Genomic DNA, 19503 nt, shown 5'->3' on the forward strand with positions numbered 1-19503 from the left:
CATCGACAGCCTTCGTGAATTCTTTCGCTGATGATCCTCATTATATCGCGAAGTGCGAGCCATACGCGCGGTTTACGTGGTATATATTCAAACCACGTATCCACGCGAAGCCGTAATCGATATGGGGCTCACATACTATCGCTCGGAACAATGTCGACGAGCGCGTGGTGCAGTCTGACTTGAAGAAAATTGGTCGAGAGTTGTGTCAACAAATGCATATGTGTACGTGACTGCGCGCGCGTGTATTTGTGTGACAGGAAGCGGCCAAGGTTGGCGACGTACTCTGTCATAGAATCGATTACATCGAGTATCCTCACCAGAAAAAAGTGTGCCAGTCTGCCAGATGATGTAAAAAGTTATATTAAATTTGGTTGACATTGTAACTTTGAAAGTTCACAATTTTTCTCGTTGTTTACGCATATTTTCAAGACATTGCCAGCGCTTTTTGCACCGAAGATAGCAAAGAAAAGGTAAAGTTTGATCTAACTAGGATCTCACAGGCATCCCATCATAAATCTTTTGATATCTTTTTAATCTCACTGTTCATCTATCTTCACCGAGATCATATTCTTCTTTTTACGTTTTAGTAGAGTGCATTCTCAGGCGCAATTACAGTGTACAGCCTAATGAAACTCTCTCTCTCTTTCGCGCGGCCGTAAAGAACGCTGGAGCGCACGTTAGAAACGCAGAACGCGATAACGATAAGGTGTTAACTATGTATTTCTGATAATAATGTGTTTCGGGTGGAAAAAAAGGAGCATGCCTTTAATTACTCCGAATAAGGAAGCTATCTAAACACGCAACATAGCGATTCGGTTCGACGGTCTTAGATCGACTAATCCTCGCGGCAGAAGTTCCTGCTCACTCTGACTTATGATTCGCGCTAGTTCACCCATAAAATAACAGACAAAGCTGAATTATTGAAGTGAAATTCCAACACCGGACTGACGGAGCCCCTACAGAGTGCGTCGAAACAAAGCGTGAAAACTGAGCGTCTCAGCCTCCTTTCATGTTTATTTCCTGTAATCGATTATGCGGGGACGATCACAAATTCGCGCACTTATGTCGGGTAGGAGCGTGTCGCGAGAGTTTGTACTCACCGTGTATTATCAGGCGTCAATCGCGGTCTTTTACGCGTACGCGTAGTCTCGAGTCGCGACGGAGTCCGCATATTTCACGCTCCGTCGCGATAACTTTCACTAAATAATCCCCGTAATGTTACTTCGGTATTTCAGGATAGGTGCGTGCCATGTGTCAACCTTAAATCTTACGAGGGGACCGAGGATCGGGGACGGGATCTGCGATCAGTGAGCGGCTAAAATATCGAAGGTACGTCAGGATCTCGATTAAGCTACTTCGATTCGCTGGTAATTTCGTTTTTAAGTACATTTTAAGTAGCCACGTACATAAATAAGGAAATTTTTATCTCGAAAATCGCGATCTCTCTCGAACAACTCCCAGAGTAATTACAATCAACCTCAAGAATTTCTAAGAGCTGAATCTCAAGAGGAAATTCTGACGAAAGCAAACTCTTCGGTAAGAGCGGAACGAAAAGTGACTTTCAGTTGGCGTGTGCCTGCGAATTAACTCGGATTCGAATTAACTCTCATTTCTATAAATTATTCGCGTTATTATCTATATACATTTCACTTCGGTCGTTGAATCCAAAGTTAGCGATATGAAATAAATAGAGGAATTTGAGCTAATCACCCGTGGCTAACGGTTGTCATCGGCGATCATCCTCGGAATCTGTCGGGTCTGACAGAACGTTCGCCGCGTTTCACCTAAAATTCGCATTCTAGGATAGACAACGACACCTCGGCGCGGCGGTCAGACGGGTAACCGGGTATTTTGTTAGCGTGTACCACCGCGAGCGCGTATTACCGCGCGGCGTAGTCTAACGGTGCAGCCGGTCCGGCGCGAGCGCATCGAAGCGTGCCGAGACTCTCCTTCGTTCGCGGTCCTGCATCACGGTTTGCCGCAGTCATCGTTGGACGTGCGGGAAAGAGAGAGAGAGAGAGAGAGACCCGACGGAGGAGGAAAAGACGTGGAACGACCACGGGACGTACGTTTCCCTTCGATTTCTCGCGCCGTTTTCCCCGCTCGTTTCCGGCGGTAACCAACGCTAGGCGCGCATTATGCGCAGAATGATGAATCCAGCCAGATCTTTTTATCAAAGAAATTAATTCGGCCGTCTTGGAGAATTATGTTTCGACGCGTTTCGCGCTGAGAGTTTAGATTCAGCGACGCGCGTATCTCGCGTGTTAAAAGAATTCCCTTCTCTGCAATCGCGTAACGTATTAATGAGCGGTGTTATAATGGCAAGTAAACTATGGAGCTATTATCCTGTTAAATCGACAATTTTAGTTTATTGTTGAGGAATAATGCCGCTAGGAAATTTCTTACGGGATTTTTTTTTCCATGCACCGGACACGGTAGTCGACCGCATGAGAAAGCGCCGAGATTGCGCCAGCGGAAGACCGGATATCAATCGCATCTTTTTTAATGGTCTCGCTGCTGGGCGGATAATGGCTGTGCCAAACGTATCTCGACATCTCGCAGTGACGTGAAAGGGTTGAGGCTGATGGATAAACACGATAGAGTCGCAATAAAATCCCGCACGTTGCATCGGAACGCAAGCGAGTCGGTCGTTGCAGAAAGGGCATGACTCAACTTTTCTACGAAAATATGTTCTATCAGAGGGGAACACTGTACCGTTAGGGTAGCCTCGGCGATCCGCGCGGGAAGGTCTCGAGTCGCGCTTAAGACAAGACTCCTCTCTACGCAGTTCTATTCCTAATTATTTCCGATTACGAAAAAGGTATATTAATTGTAAAGAGTCGCAAGAAATCTATAGATATATACTTCATAATGCGAGATATTTCTGTTACAACATATGTCGAAGAGGAGTAATCTCTATAATATCTTTACGGATATTAAATATGAAAATTAAACTGAAACACTTTATTCCGCAGAAAATACTTTGAGGAAGAACGTGAGACTTTTTCTGCGCCTCTATCGCTCTCATTTTATCCGTAATTCGTGTGATTTTTTTGCGCATATTGTTTGTACAACTTTGCATACTTTTTCCACAGTTTATAGAGAAATAAACATTTTGTATTTTTCGTTGGTGATTCACCCTCGCATCCCCGTCTTATTCGTGAATAGAATTAAAGACATGATTGAAGCTTTAGTAATAGGGCTGTTATTTTCAATTTCGAGATGCCGCCGAAGACAAACGTTCGAGGAGGACAAGAATAATTAAGGATCATAAAATGATTTGCGTAATGGGCCTCTTAAAGCACCGCGCGAGTATACCTCGTTTCTCAGCAGCCACGGGAGGTTGGGAAGTGTAATATTACCGAAGGGGCTATAATATGATTTAGCGCTCGGGCGTACGATGCTGCATTAAAAGATTTCTTTTCCTTTTTTCTTTTATTTCGACTTAACTTCTCGTACGCGATATGTTAACGCGACGTGATGTGCAAGACGACATGGGCGGATAATACCGCGGTGGAGCATCGCTAATTAATTCGCGCTTTGTTGTTTCCTATTAACTGTTCTTTTTCCACGTGCATAGCGCATCAATTAAATAATTAAGTAAGCGCGCGATCCGCTGCAGCATGTTCGGAGAAAGGAAACGCAGGAAGCAGGAAACGTTACAATTGCCATGGGATTCTTCTGTGATTTCTCGCGCGTTACTTTCCGCGTGTTTACAATTGGGGACGCGGCTCATCTCCGAACGAGGAAGCTGTAAAGTCTTTAACGAGCCTTAACAAACTGTCCTTCGGAAAGCCTGCCATTTGTGATTTTACGGAATAACTCGCGCCATTATTATCACAACGCTTTTAGAAATCAATTCTGGCAAGCACGAAAATGATTCATAAAAAAGAACTGAGCGATCATTTTCATCGTAAATATGGAATATTTAACGCTTGGTATCTTAGCAAATTGAATTTCTTTTGGCAATTAGGTTTTTTCTCCTATATTCAAAATATACAAATTTTATTTCAAATATATCAAGAATATTCATTTAGAAGGAATTTTCTGTTTATAAAGAATTACCTTTTAACATTAAGTTTTTCTAATAGTCATATTAAGTCACGAAAACTCGGCAAATTTTTGCAAACGTTTATCGAATAATCAATAGAAAGAACAATAAATGTGAGATAGCTTATATTTCATGATAGATAGTTATTCTTTCTTAATTTATTATAACGTGCGCTTCAAAGTACTTTGTTAATCGCTTTCGATGTAGTTTATATATATATATATATATATACACATATATATATAACGCATCCACTGTAATTAAACTATTTCTATCCAGCGTAATATCTGGCACTAACAAATGGCCCATCCCATCCGTCACTCTAATCGATTACTCTTGAATTATGCACTCACCGCAATTTAGGCCTACAGCTTTAGTTTTATTTTAAGAACAGGGCTGAGTATCGGCATAAATAACCGGAATCTATGTTTACTTTTTACTAACGATTGATAGCCAGTCCGACATTTAGGTTGGCGTTCTCCATATTTATAGCGCGATAATGTTCCTTCGAATACGTCTTTCACTTTTACACAGGGCATCTCAAAACCATCGTACGATAGTTTAATGGCGTATTTTGAAAATTAATTGGAGACGATGTCAATGTTGAGATTGTAATTGTGCTGCAGTTACAAATAAACAAAGTTAAAGTGACTAATATTATTTTGTAGAGTTTATGCACTCAACTCCTCAATATCGTATCTCGCGACATTTTACTTGGTTTCAAATGATATAAGGTAATCAATATAGATGGATAGACTATGACAGATAAGAATAAAATCGGTACGTTACAAATGCGGTTAATAGTAATTGTATTATATCGAACAAATAATTGAAATATTCTATGTAATCACCCTGCAAATATCCTCTGCTTTTATTTCATACGCATATTGAAGAAATTTCTTAGCATTATTATTTCTTGCACTTTATATGACATTTAATCCAAAAAAGGAAAGGTCAAACACAGACTCAAATTGTATTAAAGAAGTATATAAGAAAAAGAAGAAGAAAAAGAGAAAGACATCTATTAATAATTTTTTCCTATTCTATAAATATTCGTTTATTTTTACTTCTCGTAAATACATAAGCTTCTCGTCTCGACATTCAACATCCATGAGATAGAATACCATGAAGAAATTTAAGTAAAAGCTTTATATTCTAAAATTGTATTTTATTTGTTATATTTTTATTTCTTTCTCAATTTTTCACTATTTATGTACACAATTAACTAAAAAAATGTAGACGATTATAATATACTCGATAAGTTGTCCAAACATCGTTATTAATTTATTATGTCCCCAAGGTGTTCTCAATTGTATTTCTTGAAAATCTTGTAATACACAAAAGGAGTAAGAGACGATATTATTCTTACTGATATTATGATGAGTGTTGGAGACAGTTTTTCTCTTGAGAAAATCACTTTATCATCGTTACCACTTTTTACGGAACTTATTGTACTTGTGAAATATTTTCTCTCTTACACTATATGTTTCAGGGTTAAATGTCATAGTGCTAATCTAAATTTATTCTATCGATTTTGAAAGGCAATGGATCTACGAACTATTATATTTATTTGTAACATTTTCATTCACAGTATACATCTGCATACCTTGCACATCCGATATAATTTTTTCACAGATCCATCATCTCAAATTAAAAGAATATAAAATTCATCACTCACCGGCACGATGCGCGACAGCGGAGTTGTAACGCTACGTTGATCTGTAAAGAATAAAATACGTCTGAATTAAAATAGAGTTCCGAAAATAACCAACATTTCGAGAAATAATTGTGTCGCGCGTATAAAGTGATTAATTCCGAGAGTAATAAATGAAATAATAATGAATTGCTCACCCGTGGGTTGCTCCGCCGTCGCCCGATGCCTCCCCGGACCTCCCCCTCCTCTCTTGATTCTCCGTTTCTTCATTGTTATTTCGTGTCACTCAGACACATTCATGAAAACACGAACAGATTTATTAATTACGATCATCACGAGATAGTCGCACAATTATACTTTGCACAGTATTTTCGATATCAATAAGCATGCACTTTATTATTTCGAAAAAAATAACGTATAACAAAGAGATGACAACATCAAGCTACGATTTGCTCGACAACAATGTTTCCTAAAGGAACAGCCAGTTAAGTATTTCGTAGCGACGAAACTGCAACGAACGAACGAACGAGAGTTTTAATAAATAATGTAACGCTAAATGGTGACCGAATTTATGCCACGCGATTGATAAATGTTAAAATACCGGAGTTAATTACATTAGCACTCACTAATCAAACGCGTCGGGATGTTACTTGATTCGGTGTCGGTCCGTTTCGTTTCGCTACAGTAACCGAGAAATTCGTCACCTTGATATTGCGCGATACGGCGCGATCGATAAAACCGAGATAACGATTAATTGAGACATGACAGATCGAAACTCAAACCGCATAAATTCCACGAGATACATGTGTCATTAATATACAGCTGATATAATACGGTTTTCCGTTACGTTTAAATCACACGCGCGAGCCGGTGATTTGCGTGTCACTCCGCACACCGGACACAGTGATTTCCGTCTCAAAATGCAATTACGTTTAATTGCGAAAATTAGAAGCGCAACGAGAGATGTATTCGAAGTGTCGCGGGAGAAGAGACAATTATCGCCTATAATAAATATCGCGAAACGATAATTCATAGTTTCGAATCCTCGTTTGCTGTCGCAAGTGAATGAATCGCTTTATCGTCGGCTAATAATCTATTTGTTCGCGGTTTCTTCTTGTACCTATCGCGATTGCGTTTCGAGAGGTAATGATGCGACACGCGAAACGGCTCGCGTCGTTGCCTATCAGCTCGAGTCGCGCGAAAAGATGACACGATGCGCGGCCGGTCTTGCTACAATGCGCGTATATACCAAACAAACACTAAGGTCAGCTGATACCGTTACTACAAAATATTCATCGTACCTTGAAATAATTATTAGCGAATATTTTATTCTTTTTCAGAAATTTTTCAGATTATCAATAATCGACGTGACATAGTCTCTTGCTATTCGAATCGCGACTCGAGCTGAATAAGGGAATATGCAAATTAGATCGGCGAAAAGTTCAATAAAGCGCGACGTGAGTTATATTCGTGTGTAGACGTCTTCAAGGAATTCGTCGCCCGTAAGTTTCACAGTGAAACAATGTATAATTCCGAATCTCTATTGCTACGGTTTCTATTTTAAATGAGTAAATCGCGCGCGACGTTTGCTTACAATTAGATAACCGTCTTGTCGACACAGTTGTTAGATTAATTAATTAATTAATCGCGCAAGTTGATTATTTAATTTGTATTCACGTTGTAGTTATTTCCAAGGAATAATCGCGTTTCGAGAGATAATAATGTGACGACGCGCGGAGCGAGTTGCGTCGCTGGCTGCCGGCTCGAGTATCGCCGCGCGAATGACACAAGCAAGCCGTGCGGTGTCAGCGGTGTGAAGGACGTGTGCCGGGCAATCCGATAACTACAAAATATTTAACGTTCTGATATAAATATCGAGCAAATATTCTGTTCCTTGCCTTTCCGACGCATAGACTGTCGCGTATTAAATTTAATACGTTGATTTGAAAAGTCTGATTCAGTTTGATCGTAAAATTATTTATGTAAATTATTACTGTAAAGTATTATGTAAATTATTCGTTGTTATTACTATTTAACAAATTTTTACGAAAAGACTGATATTGCGAGACGTTAACAAACGAAGAATTTTTTTTACGATTTTAATAAAAACCGAAAGAATGAAATAACGTCGCCGTGGAAAATGTAACGACGCATCTGTTTCCCTGGCTTATTAAAGTCACGCAATTTCATTACTCTCGTGACATAAAAGTTTGACAAAAAGTAATAATAATAAATTACAATCTCTATTTCTCGCATAAAATAAAAATAAATTTTCTTTCTTATATTCAAATTTAAACATAGATACATTATATGATTATTTTGAAGTGGAATAATTATTCCCCGTTATTTAAATTTTTATTATAAAAAGTATTAAATAATTTGCAAGTAAAAGAGTTAAAATTTGTTATTAATAATCACATTAATATATATCAGCTAATTATTATGTATGTAATACTTATTACACGTAAGATATCAAAAGCCGAGCAATAAAAACCGATATCACTTGAGCTGTAAAGATCAATAACAGATCGGCACGTGTGTAAACTCTCAGTTAGGAGCTTCGACATGTGTATTCTACCTAGCGATATTCTTTTATCAACTTTCGCAACAAAAAAAAATTGTTAGCTTAACATCTATGTATTAGTATTTTTGATTAATTAATCTTTAGAATGTATTATTAAATTATTGTACACGACATAATGTATATATGTTTGCTCTTTAATTTTTATTTTTAACGTCAGAATCGCACATCTATATTCTTACCTTTTAAGCCTCTTCGAGACCTTGATTTTCCTTTGTTTTTTGAATAACAGAGACATCGAAATGAGGCTCTCGGTACGGATTTCGACGGAAGTACAGTTTTGACGATCATTTTTTAAACATTTTCTCGCTCGCGCGAGCATGCGAGGCGGTGCGGCATGAATTACACGCGAGTTTCTCACGCGCGGTTTAAACGGCACGGCGCGCGGCGGCGAGCAACGAACGACGAATAATTTGCCGCGTCCAGTTTTCAGCGAACGGTAATGTTCGGCGCACGCGGAATCGCGAATTCCCCGGGCAACGATATGACGGCAGTCAAATGATTCACGCGTTTCCGCGGGAATCTATTATCGCCGGTAGTATCGGTCGTCTGGCGTTTTTACGACGTGCGTGCCCGCGCGTCCGTGTAGATACGGGCGTGTTGCAACGCGAACGAAGGCGCCCGATACACATTTTTATATACGCAAGCAGTAATGCCTATAATTTGTACGTTTGCTTAGTGCAGTTACCGGTGGCGAGCGTAACAGTATCTCGAGGTGAGCACTCGAGGAGGGCGGAGGCAGCGACTCGCCGGATATAATGGTTTCGTATATCATTACGCTTGTAATCCCAGGTAGAACAGAAAGTCACAATGAAGTCAAAATGACGTCAAAATGATGGTAAAATGACCAAAAATCGTCATTTTTGCCGTCATTTTGACATAATTTTGACTTTGTTGTAACTTGCTGTTCTATCTGGCGATATGTCATCTGCACTTTTCTATTTCTAACGAAGGATGTGCTCGGGGAAAGCAGATCACGAGCGTTACCGTACGGCAATTACTCGCTTGTAACTCGCGGAACGTTTAACTTTATCGTCTGGTTACGGAATTTCGACGCGATTATATCGGTACGCCGAACATCGAAGATCACAATCCACGTTTATCGGTTTTATATCCCGAATGGAGATATCGTGACGGATAACGGCTTTCTCTTTGCTCCAGTTGAGTAGAACTGCAGTCTAACTCGAGAAGAGCGACGTCTCGAGATACGGGGTGTACCGAAAATCGTTAGTGCTTCTTTTCTCTCAGCTCATAACTTTTTCCATAAATTTTGAATTAATCTTTGTCCTAGTGAATATTCGATCGAGACGTTGTCACAACTTTTCACGACTTTTAAGAATTTAAATATTCATATAATTGAGCTTTAATCCTTAAATGCGCAATTTTTCATAGCATTCTGAGTATTTTTTAAATAATGACTGCTTAAGAAATCCTAAAAAAATATTTAAAAAATTCTTCTTTACTTTGAATCCTATTTTAACGTTTTTGTCCTAGCGGACAACCGATGGAGTACATACAGAGAAGGCTCTTTACAGATGTGCAAAGCCGCGCGTTTTCAGTTCGACCTTCACAAGGGAAAGTACACGGAGCATCGAAAAGTCGTTTTGCATATATGCAAAGCTGCGCACTTAATCAAAAGTTAAATCAAAATTATACGGGGGCAAAATAGAATTTAAGCAAATAAAGCTTCTGAAAGAAATATAAAAGTTTTATAAGCGTATTTCAAACTTTTGTAATTAAAAAAGATATTAGCAAATTGACACATAACACAAAAAAATCGACGTCTCTATATTACTTCTGTTATAGTATTTGTAGTTCAAAGAGAATGCGCGATTCTGGTACACCTTGTATGGAGAATGAGACGTGTGTTATGGTGGTCAAACTACCTACGTGTATGTACAGTCCCACGTGAATCGAGCGATGCGTCTAAACAATGACGGAGCTGAGATATACGAAGGAAAACTCACGTTCTGGAAGTCGTTCGTGGGAATGTGGATAGTCGAGTTGTTTCCTCATGCTTGTCAGATGATACCTGAGAAAACAATGATACCGATCTTTATAGTACATATCTATTATACATGCAATGTCGCATTTGTTATTAGAACTCGTTACAGCATCAATTAGGCTAATTGCGAAATTGATGTGATGCCGCATCTTACGTTACAATAAAATCCATAGTCATTATACAATTATTACGGAGTTATGGCTGCTAATTTAGGCCGTAAAAGGATCACTAAGGCGCGATGACTGCTAGCTTTATTCTTGAAGAATATTGTGGCGTTGCATCACATTGCGATACATATGTGTATACATCGTGTATTTTATAAAAAGGAATTTTTTATAGCAAAGGAACGAAAGCGCAAACTCATTAATTTTGTCGCTAAATCTTTTAATACGTAACATTCTTTCTTGTTTAATTAAAAGTATCTGCAATTAATTACATTAATTAATCTCTCGTATCATTATATTTTGATAATATTATTACAATGATCTTTCTCGTATTATATTTTCAATTTTTTTAAGTTGGACCAAACCAGTCAATTTTTTGGGAAATCGCTTTAACATCCTTTCATTGTAGATGCTGCCAAAACTGATACTCCTGCTCTGGACGGCAATTCCGATTGCGTTGTCCCAGAGCAATTATGCGTCGCAAGGCAACAGCATCGAGTATCAGCCAGGACTGCCGCCGAGCACAGTCCTCGACGGCAAAGTCACCAAGCTGGACGACATTTCGCCAATTATATTTCTAAATCGAACGAAAGCCTATCTGAATTGCGGCCAGGGTAGCATGGAAGTCGAGCTCAAGTTTGAGGAACCGTTTTACGGGGTGGCTTATGCCGACTTTGATCGCAACAGCGCTTGCATATTCAAAGGACGGGGCGCGACGACCGCCAAATTGGAACTACCTCTGAAAGGTACGTATTAAATTTAAGCTCGCAGCACGGGAAACGTAACAAAATTTATTATTCTTGAATATATATTATTGCTCAATTAAAAAGAAAAATAGTATAGTAAGTCATAAATACGCAATAATAAAACTATTCTAAATCCAGGTATTAAATGATTTTACAGAACGTATATATGTATATAATATATGTGTAACTTTCATTTAACACAAACAAAATGATATCCGAACTTGAAATTGATTTAATTTTTTAAAACGGTTTTTGGTTATTCCATTTCTTTATCTGTTTCGCATATAATTGTATAATCATTTTAGTTATTGTTTAAAGCGTTCTTATTTTTACAGAACGGATTCATCTTCTTATCACACGAAAATAATCTATATTTCAGGATGCGGTACAAAGCAAGATCCTTTACGCGTGTTCACCAATAATGTGGTGGTTCGCTTTCATCCCGGATTAGAAATGGACGGAGACGAGGTTATCACTATAGTTTGCAGATATCCACCACCCGTGGCACCGGCGCCTCCTAAGCCGCCAGCGAGCATGTAAGAATCCTTTGTTGAAATTCTTATCTCGAGAAAGTGTTTCATCAGGTATAGTTTCATGCAAAAACCGACGGTAAAATTTGTTAGAATATTTATTTACTGGAAATATCGATTATTTAATTTAACGTTTCAAATAAATGTTACTAAAATAGATATTAAACGATATTGAATTTATGACTGAGCGCGGTTCTTTTTCGAAGGTTATACTTTTTAAAAGATCTCAATGTAATTCTTTTGCACATGCTGTATTTTTCGCAACTAATGATATAATTTGATAAAGAACGAGTCAATTGCGATCAATAACGAGATATATGTACTTAAAATTATTATGATCTATTTAAGATCGACAACAATAGGATATCCTTTCTGCTAAGAAAATCATCAATTATTATCGTCATATGACATATTAACAATTACCATTACCATCGCGAAAAGTCATGTTTAATATGTGTGACGTGTATTGTTAATATTGAATGAAACGCAAATTACATAAGTCTCTCTTTCCACTGCCTAATCTTTTAAGCATCCGCAAGGAATGCGCACTCAATATTGCTGCGTTTGCCTTCTCGCCGCGTTGGAGCCGAATAAAGGAGTAACGCTCCGTATTCAGAATATGCCACGACGATACACGCCTTTGTTTCTCGCAATCCGATACGCCTGCGGATAGGTGCGAGATATCCGCCCCGTGCACTATATTAACTGCAGCGTCTAATGTCGATGTTGCTTCCCTCGCCCGGGGTCGCGTGCACCAAGCTCTAATCTGATTTTCGTCCGCAGAATGGCGGGCACGATAACGCCCGCGTCGGTGACCGAACCGCCGCTGAAAGGCTTCCAGATTCTGCTCATCATCTGCGCCATCCTGTTCCTCTCGTTGCTCCTGCTCGGTCTCGGCTGTTCCTACATGTGCCTGAAACGCCGAAACGTGCGCGTGGTCCATCGACATCCGTTTGAAAGCGCCACCGGCTCCGAGATAACGAAACTCTCCGGCTCGTCCCTGAGCAATATCACGATGTTCGAGGGTCTGAAGATACCACGTGCGCACGCCCTTCTTCACGCGGCCGTGTCCACTTCCGGTAGCGAGGCAAATCTGGTGATCGATCATTCGGACACATTGCCGAGCGACTATCCAAGCGAGAGCCACTCCGAGGTGAGTCCCGATAATTGTTCACCAAGACGGATGATTGTAGAGTTTATTAAAACAACATGAAAACAGAGCATTGCTCGTACTTTTTTCATTAACGAACTACATGTATAAATTTCTTAAAGTATTTTCATCGTGAAGCTCAATTTAACCGCTATACAAATTATTAAAATTCTTTTAAACATATTATCGAAATTTGTTGAAATAAATTATTCAATGTCCATGCATTGTTTATACTTCTACATGAAGAAACTAAAAGACATTTCCTGAATATTCTTTTAATCAAAAATACCAAATAAAAAGAGACAGTCACGATACGATACATTACGATCTGTTTGATCGTCTCTTTTTATAGGTGGACGAGGAACGTTCGCTGCCTGTATCTTCCGCCGGATCCTACGACAACAAAGCGTTTGTGGACCATCATGAAGTCCAGCGTCAAGTGGAAATGCGTACTTCGAGCTCCTTGTATTCGGAGACAGTTGCCGCCGAAGTGGAGACTTCCTCGATGACGGCCGCGAACGCCTCGAGGATCGTGGTGCCGCGACACCCCGTGGCCATTCCGATCGAGCCCAAGTTCGACGTGCAGATGAGAGTTAAGAGAGCGCCGCCGCCGCCGAGCCCGTTGCCGTCGGAATCCGACGTTGCGAGCATCGCCCTCGAGAGAAATCTGACGACCATTCTGGAGAGAGAGGAGACCAGTCGCTCGCTGGAGAGCTCACCCTACCGAATGACGACCTTCTCCTATGTACCCGAGCTTCACGGACCACCGGGAGGTGCGTCATCGATCTCGACCATCTCTCGGCAGCAGACGCCGCCGGTCTACTCCAGGATTTTACGCAAGCAAGCAGAGAGGGAGACCACCGTGATCCAGGAAAAACTCCCGTCGCCGACAGCCGAACAATTGCCGCATCACGAGATCCGTCGGCCGAGGTCCCTGACTTCGTTGAACACCGAACTCACCGAGACTCGCTCGTTGACCGAGGTGACGGACGCTTCGCACGCCAAGTACCGAGTGGCGAGCATCCTAGCGCCGACCCCACCGCCGCCGCCACCGATCGCGCCCACCACGTCCACTACCACGACTCACACCGCCGTTCAACACCGTGAGCATCGTCTCTTGCGCGAAGAAATGACCGAACCACTGGTGGAGCCGCAAGTAGTCGCGCCTCGTCGCCCGGAGATTACGACTCACGAGGTGGACGACGTGTTCCTGCGTACCGTTACGGAGAAGAAGACGATCGAAGACGTGGAACGTCACAGCCGCCAGATCACCGAGTACCGCGCCAGGTCTCAACCACCGCCGGATCTCAAGTGGGACGTCACCATCAGGAACTATCCAACGGAAGATTTACCGCCGCCACCGCCGGAATGGGAGAACTTCTCCGATGTTAGCTCGGCCTCCAATCTGACCATCACAAACGAGCCGACGAACCATCTCGCGGACGACGAGCCGGACGTACACATCGAGCCGACTTACACCACGCGCGCCGAGATTCCGTGCCGACCACCACCCGCTACGCGTCGTTCCCTCGACGACTCCGATGCCGATTGGTACACCAGGTTGGCGCGCGTCCTGGAGCCACGTTACGCTACCGAGTTGACGGACGAAGAGCGTGCCAAGTGGCGCGAAATCATCACGACGGAAAGCACGCTGCGGACCCTGCTGACCGAGGCAGTCGTTAAGGAGGACTACGAGCTGATACGCAAGGACGCGAGATACGTCAACTTGTTCCCGCCGGCGAAGTGGGATGTGATTATCCGAATCCTGAGTCCGCCGTTGACGCACACCGGCTCCACCTCGTCCTCCAGCCACGGCAAGAACCATGGACAGAGGTACAAGCGGTCTAAATCGTCGGAATGGGACACCAGATCCAGACGGTCCTCCCTTCCCACTTTGTACGAATACGAGAGTGACGGAGGCAGCTCGGCGCGCACCTTAGGCACCCAGAGTCATCATCTCCAGACGTCGCAGTCTGCCACGACTATGAGCGGACAGATCGTCGGCCGTCCACGCCGACTGGGCGGTTCTATTCGTTCGCGGGGTGCCGGAGTTGGCAGCGAGGCCGATCTGAGATCGATGTCCGAGATAACCGTCCGCGACTTCGCCCGGATGGACAGAGACGACCTGACCAGCTTGAGCTCCTTCGAAGGCGCGGACTCGCTGGTCAGATCGCTCAGCCAGCCCAGCCTGGCCAGATCGGGCTCGGAATTCACCGAGCATTGGGGCATGCCTTCCGGCAATCTGCCGCCGTGGGCGACCACGGAGGACGGCGTCAGCTCCGTGGAAACGACACCGAGGGCGATCAGGAGGGGCGACAGGCTGGAGGTCCTCGCCTCCTTCGACGAGCACAGACGGGGCCCGTCCATCACGAGATCGAGTCGATATACCGAAAGCGAGCTCAGCGTACGCGTGACGGAAAGTCAGAGGGCCTCGGACTGGTTTAACGACAACAGTTCCGAGCCAGAGATGCAGATCTGAGCGGTTTCTGAAACAGATCACAGATTCTCGAATCTGTCTTTACCTCGAATCCTTTGCGGAGTTGACATTCCTGGATCTCGACGAAGGTCTGAACACAGTTACTAGGGATGAATGTCGATAATATGGGCAACACCGTACCATTTGCACGAAATCAAACCTTGAGATTATCTTTTTGTAACTCTTTGAGCAGTGAATCTTTTAATATACAATAAAACTGGTTATTCGAACCGGTTAATTTCAATCGTGTCAATATTCAGCGCTATAAATAGCGAAAATACGAATTATATCAACAGATACAACATATATATTCCGAAAAATCGACAACTTTTTAACAAATTCTGAATAGAGAATTAAAATTTCAATTCCGCGATTCTAGTAGATTTTAGATTTTAAATAATGTTTGAATATGAAAGATGTATGCTGTTCAGAAAGTCAAAAGAATGCCGCGAACTGGAAGGAGATTCGTTGAACGATCAGTAGAGTTTTCATCTTGATCTTTTGCAACTTCCACGTTTTTCATTCTATCGCGAGCCACAATACGATGGATTATGATTTATACCGGTATCGCTCGTATTTTTCTTATAGACACCGTTTCGGTCGATGTCTACGTGACTCGCACATTACGAACGTATGCCGCGTTTGTTTTGCTCTCAACTCGGGACGTCCTATATGATCGATATCTTGCCAAGAATGAGGCGCAATGCACACACACACACACATATGCAGCAGCAGCGACGGGATAACGTTCTGCAATTGTAAAATGCACTTTATTTGTAGCGGCTAGCCCGCCGCTTTCTTTCTTCCGTTCTCTTATTCGTCGGTTATACGCCGCTGCCCTACTTCCTTCATGACTCATGACCGTTCACTGCCGATTTCATCCTCGCGCCCGACAGCTCGAGGATTCACGCTCAACCGCGCAAATGCAGAATTGTCCCAATTTCGGGAATCCATCTCCGTCTCTCCGACGTCAAGATCTCGTATATCACGATATCCCGAAATTTGGGGAAATTCGGTCGCCACTCTCTTCACACGTCACTCGTAACGCGAGACGCATAGACCCGTGTTAGTTACCTGGTCTCGATCTCGGCACGAGTGGGTCTGCAGATTCTGGCAAAAGTACCCCGTTGTAAAATTATGCATAGTTCTATGAAGAAATTAAGCCATTAAAGCCTATTTTAGTTGTCACTTTTCATATCGATAGTTGTATTCAAATAATTATGCGCAACTTTTGTAGTTCGCACGTTCCGTAAACTATAAAAAATTGTCAGAAATATTTCATGGAAAAATACATGTCGGAAAAAAATCTTAAAACTTCCAAAAATTATGGCTTCAATGGATTAATCGACAGGGTCAATCCCACAGGGAATAATTCAAGGAAAAAAATTATACGATAGGAAACACAATAAATAATATAGCGTAATCATCATATGAGAGGACTTGCTGTCCGCGCGACGCAGTCTGTCCTCAGCTTCCTAACGTTCGATAGATCGGGAGATCTCTCTTTCGGAGATCGTAGGGGACAACACGTAGCTCTCACAACTAAAACACCCCCGTTTTGCGGTTAACTGCGATAATAGTCTACTTAAGTAGGTAACGAAACACACGGTGCTGGGTTATACGCTTCAAACAATAGCTAGAATTCTCTCTGCGAGAACATTTACCTAACCCCGTCCTCGCTCCTTCCTCCCCTCCCCCACATCTCTCCTCTTTTCAAGCAATCCTTCCGATTTAATGTATTTCGTCGGAGTATCTGGGCTCGGCCGAGATACGTATCGACCGACACGGTACGTTGGCGCGTATAGATAGGTACATTTGTAATTACGTACGTTTATGGCTAATGTATATTTACACGTAATTTTTAAACTATGCGTAACTCTCTCCGCGCTATCCTCGTGCAGTCATTAGAAGCTTACGAAGTCCTCCGAATCCCTGAGCTGCAAGACGGGAGAGAGAGAGAGAGAGGGGGTATTTGGAACTTGCAGATTCCATTAATATATTACGGTGCGGCTATAGTTCTCGCGATCGTACGTAAATCGCTTCGGAATTTCCTCGTTCACCTCGGCAATCTTTGAGACGTTGCCACCAAGCAATGATATTATCCTTCGCTTTGCTTGCGTGTGGTTATTAAAATTATCAGACTCCAATCGCAAAAGCGTGGCAGATTGGAGTAATGTCACACTTGGAGCTTATCTCTGGAGGGATATTTGCGCGAATGTTTAATGCAATAATATAAAGTATCGCAAGTCGCAATGTAACAGTACCTATTCGTATATAGTCTCTTAGGGTATTCAAAATTCTCGATAGAAACTGTCTATATTATTTTCGTGCAAATAAAATATACATTCGCCGTATACTGACAGTTAACTGTGTGTTGTGTTATAATTTATAATTGTAATACAAAGTTAACAGTAATAATGGCAAAACGATTTATATTACTTGCTATTCGTACACAATTTAGCGCGATCAATGACGTGTGAATAAAGAGCTCGTTTTTCGCATTCAATAGTTAAAACCTGAGATAATTGTTCGCAACGAAATAAATCTGTCCAAGAAATCGATATTACATAATATTACATTAAGCGCGTGGTTTTCTACGAATTTTGTAGAGCATGGTGCGTAGAAAACAGTCACATTGTGAACGCTTTCTTTATATGTAATTGTAAATCAAAATCGATAATAAAGTTATATGCATATTTTAAAGAAGGAATACACCGGAAGGAATACCGAGACCGACGTTAAGCGCATACATGTAAATCGATGAATAAAACATAAAGTGCACATGAAAGGAATATTAAACGCGGACAATGGGGTAATAAATCATATCGAGAAATTATATAACTGGTGTTATCAACGTCGAAGTTTTTATCTCGACGTCGGTAACATCGAGTTTTCATGATGTCTTCGAACAAAGAATCGCTGTCGCGAGCAGGATTCGATGTCGAAGAAAAACGAGAAGATGCCTGAGATAAGAGAAATTAATGAAACGCTTGTATTTAACTTGCGGAAATACGATTAACGTGAAATGGGAGTACTAAAGTGATAAGCGTTGAAAGCTTTTATCGGATGGAATAACGCGCTATATTGTTAGAAATTAACGTAACTGATAACTCCTAGATGCCTTATCTATATACATATATTTTTATATCGAATTTTGTAACGGATGCGATTTGCATTTAGATCGTTCGATTTTCTCGACTCGGCGACGTGCCCGTGTAATATTTCAGCCGAGTGCTCGCGTAAGCGCGAGTGAAATGAGTGCTACTGGGAACGAGACAATGAAACTTGAGAATCAGATTGAAGGAGAACAGAGGGAATCGCCTGGTGAAAAATGGCGATACTTTCGTTGTCATTGATCGATAAGCGGTGGATATATAAGACCGAACTAAATTACAACTCCTAATAAATACTGACAGTCCACGAACCGCGTGTTTAAGTGCGTTGTAAATCATGTAACTCTCGTCGCCTCATATTACTCTGCGGAAGATTAATTTACATGGCTCGATGTGTTGTCGAAGTTATGATAAAATAGCGCAAGTTCAACGGTAATCAGGCCCGCGCGAATATATGGAGAGTGTAATACGATCTTTGAGCGAATTCGGAGAGCATGGCTATTAATAAAATTGATTACTAAAACCAGGTTTGTACTGTTATTTTTATTGCCGAAATATATAACAAAATCTGACTTTACCGGAGAAATCCAGCGCATCTGTACAGTGTCATCTTGCAAAAGGGATTCTTGTTCCAATCTCAGAAGAGTAGTTACTTTCTTCCGATATACGTAATGATTTTACTTAAGCAATATTAAATAGCACACCCGGCTAGATTGCCCGGAAAATCACAAAATGGTCTAAATTTCAATTTCAATAAATATATGTATAAAATGTAATATAAAAATGGAATGCGTAGATTTCAGTTAAAAAATTGAACCTATTAAATATATTTTTCAAACATTCACACACACACACATATATATACACGTAGCACACATGCTCACGCTCACGCAAAATTTCGAATACTACTCAATAATATATAATCATCATGTCAAAGAGAAGGATATCGCGCGAGAAAAGTGAAAGGTAAGAAATAGCATTTGAAAGAATGCAAGGCGTAGCATCTCTCATGATAATCAGATTGATATCGCCT

At 41.4% G+C, this 19503-nt stretch overlaps 2 protein-coding genes across 7 annotated transcripts in view; one reads left to right on the plus strand and one right to left on the minus strand.

Moving 5' to 3' along the window:
* The window catches only part of Pot (zona pellucida domain protein papillote), a 29855-nt gene extending 10859 nt beyond the window's left edge, over positions 1–18996 (plus strand). The window contains exons 2-6 of one of the 4 annotated variants that reach the window (XM_071702061.1): positions 1236–1329; positions 10865–11201; positions 11581–11737; positions 12515–12884; positions 13234–18996. In XM_071702061.1, coding sequence (XP_071558162.1) covers positions 10865–11201; positions 11581–11737; positions 12515–12884; positions 13234–15360 — 2991 coding nt within the window. In that variant the 5' untranslated portion in view covers positions 1236–1329 and the 3' untranslated portion in view covers positions 15361–18996. Of the gene's footprint in view, positions 1–1235; positions 1330–10864; positions 11202–11536; positions 11738–12514; positions 12885–13233 lie in introns of those variants that run through there. The other 3 variants (XM_071702062.1, XM_071702063.1, XM_071702064.1) reach the window with 3 other exon arrangements.
* Positions 1–19503, minus strand: part of LOC139770253 (uncharacterized) — a 160946-nt gene that overhangs the window by 83385 nt on the left and 58058 nt on the right. For 2 of the 3 annotated variants that reach the window (XR_011717698.1, XM_071702072.1), the window contains 2 exons: positions 5903–10318; positions 5730–5770 (listed from right to left, as the gene is read on the minus strand). Coding sequence is in view for 2 of the 3 variants with exons in the window: in XM_071702072.1 (XP_071558173.1) it covers positions 5730–5770; positions 5903–5975 (114 nt within the window). In the remaining variant the exon portion in view is untranslated. The remainder of the gene's footprint in view (positions 1–5729; positions 5771–5902; positions 10319–19503) is intronic. The other variant, XM_071702073.1, reaches the window with a different exon arrangement.

The sequence above is a fragment of the Temnothorax nylanderi genome, unplaced genomic scaffold (assembly GCF_030848795.1).
Source record: "Temnothorax nylanderi isolate EJ_2023f unplaced genomic scaffold, tnyl_v1.0 TNYL_tig0028_pilon, whole genome shotgun sequence".
Classification (NCBI taxonomy): domain Eukaryota; kingdom Metazoa; phylum Arthropoda; class Insecta; order Hymenoptera; family Formicidae; genus Temnothorax; species Temnothorax nylanderi.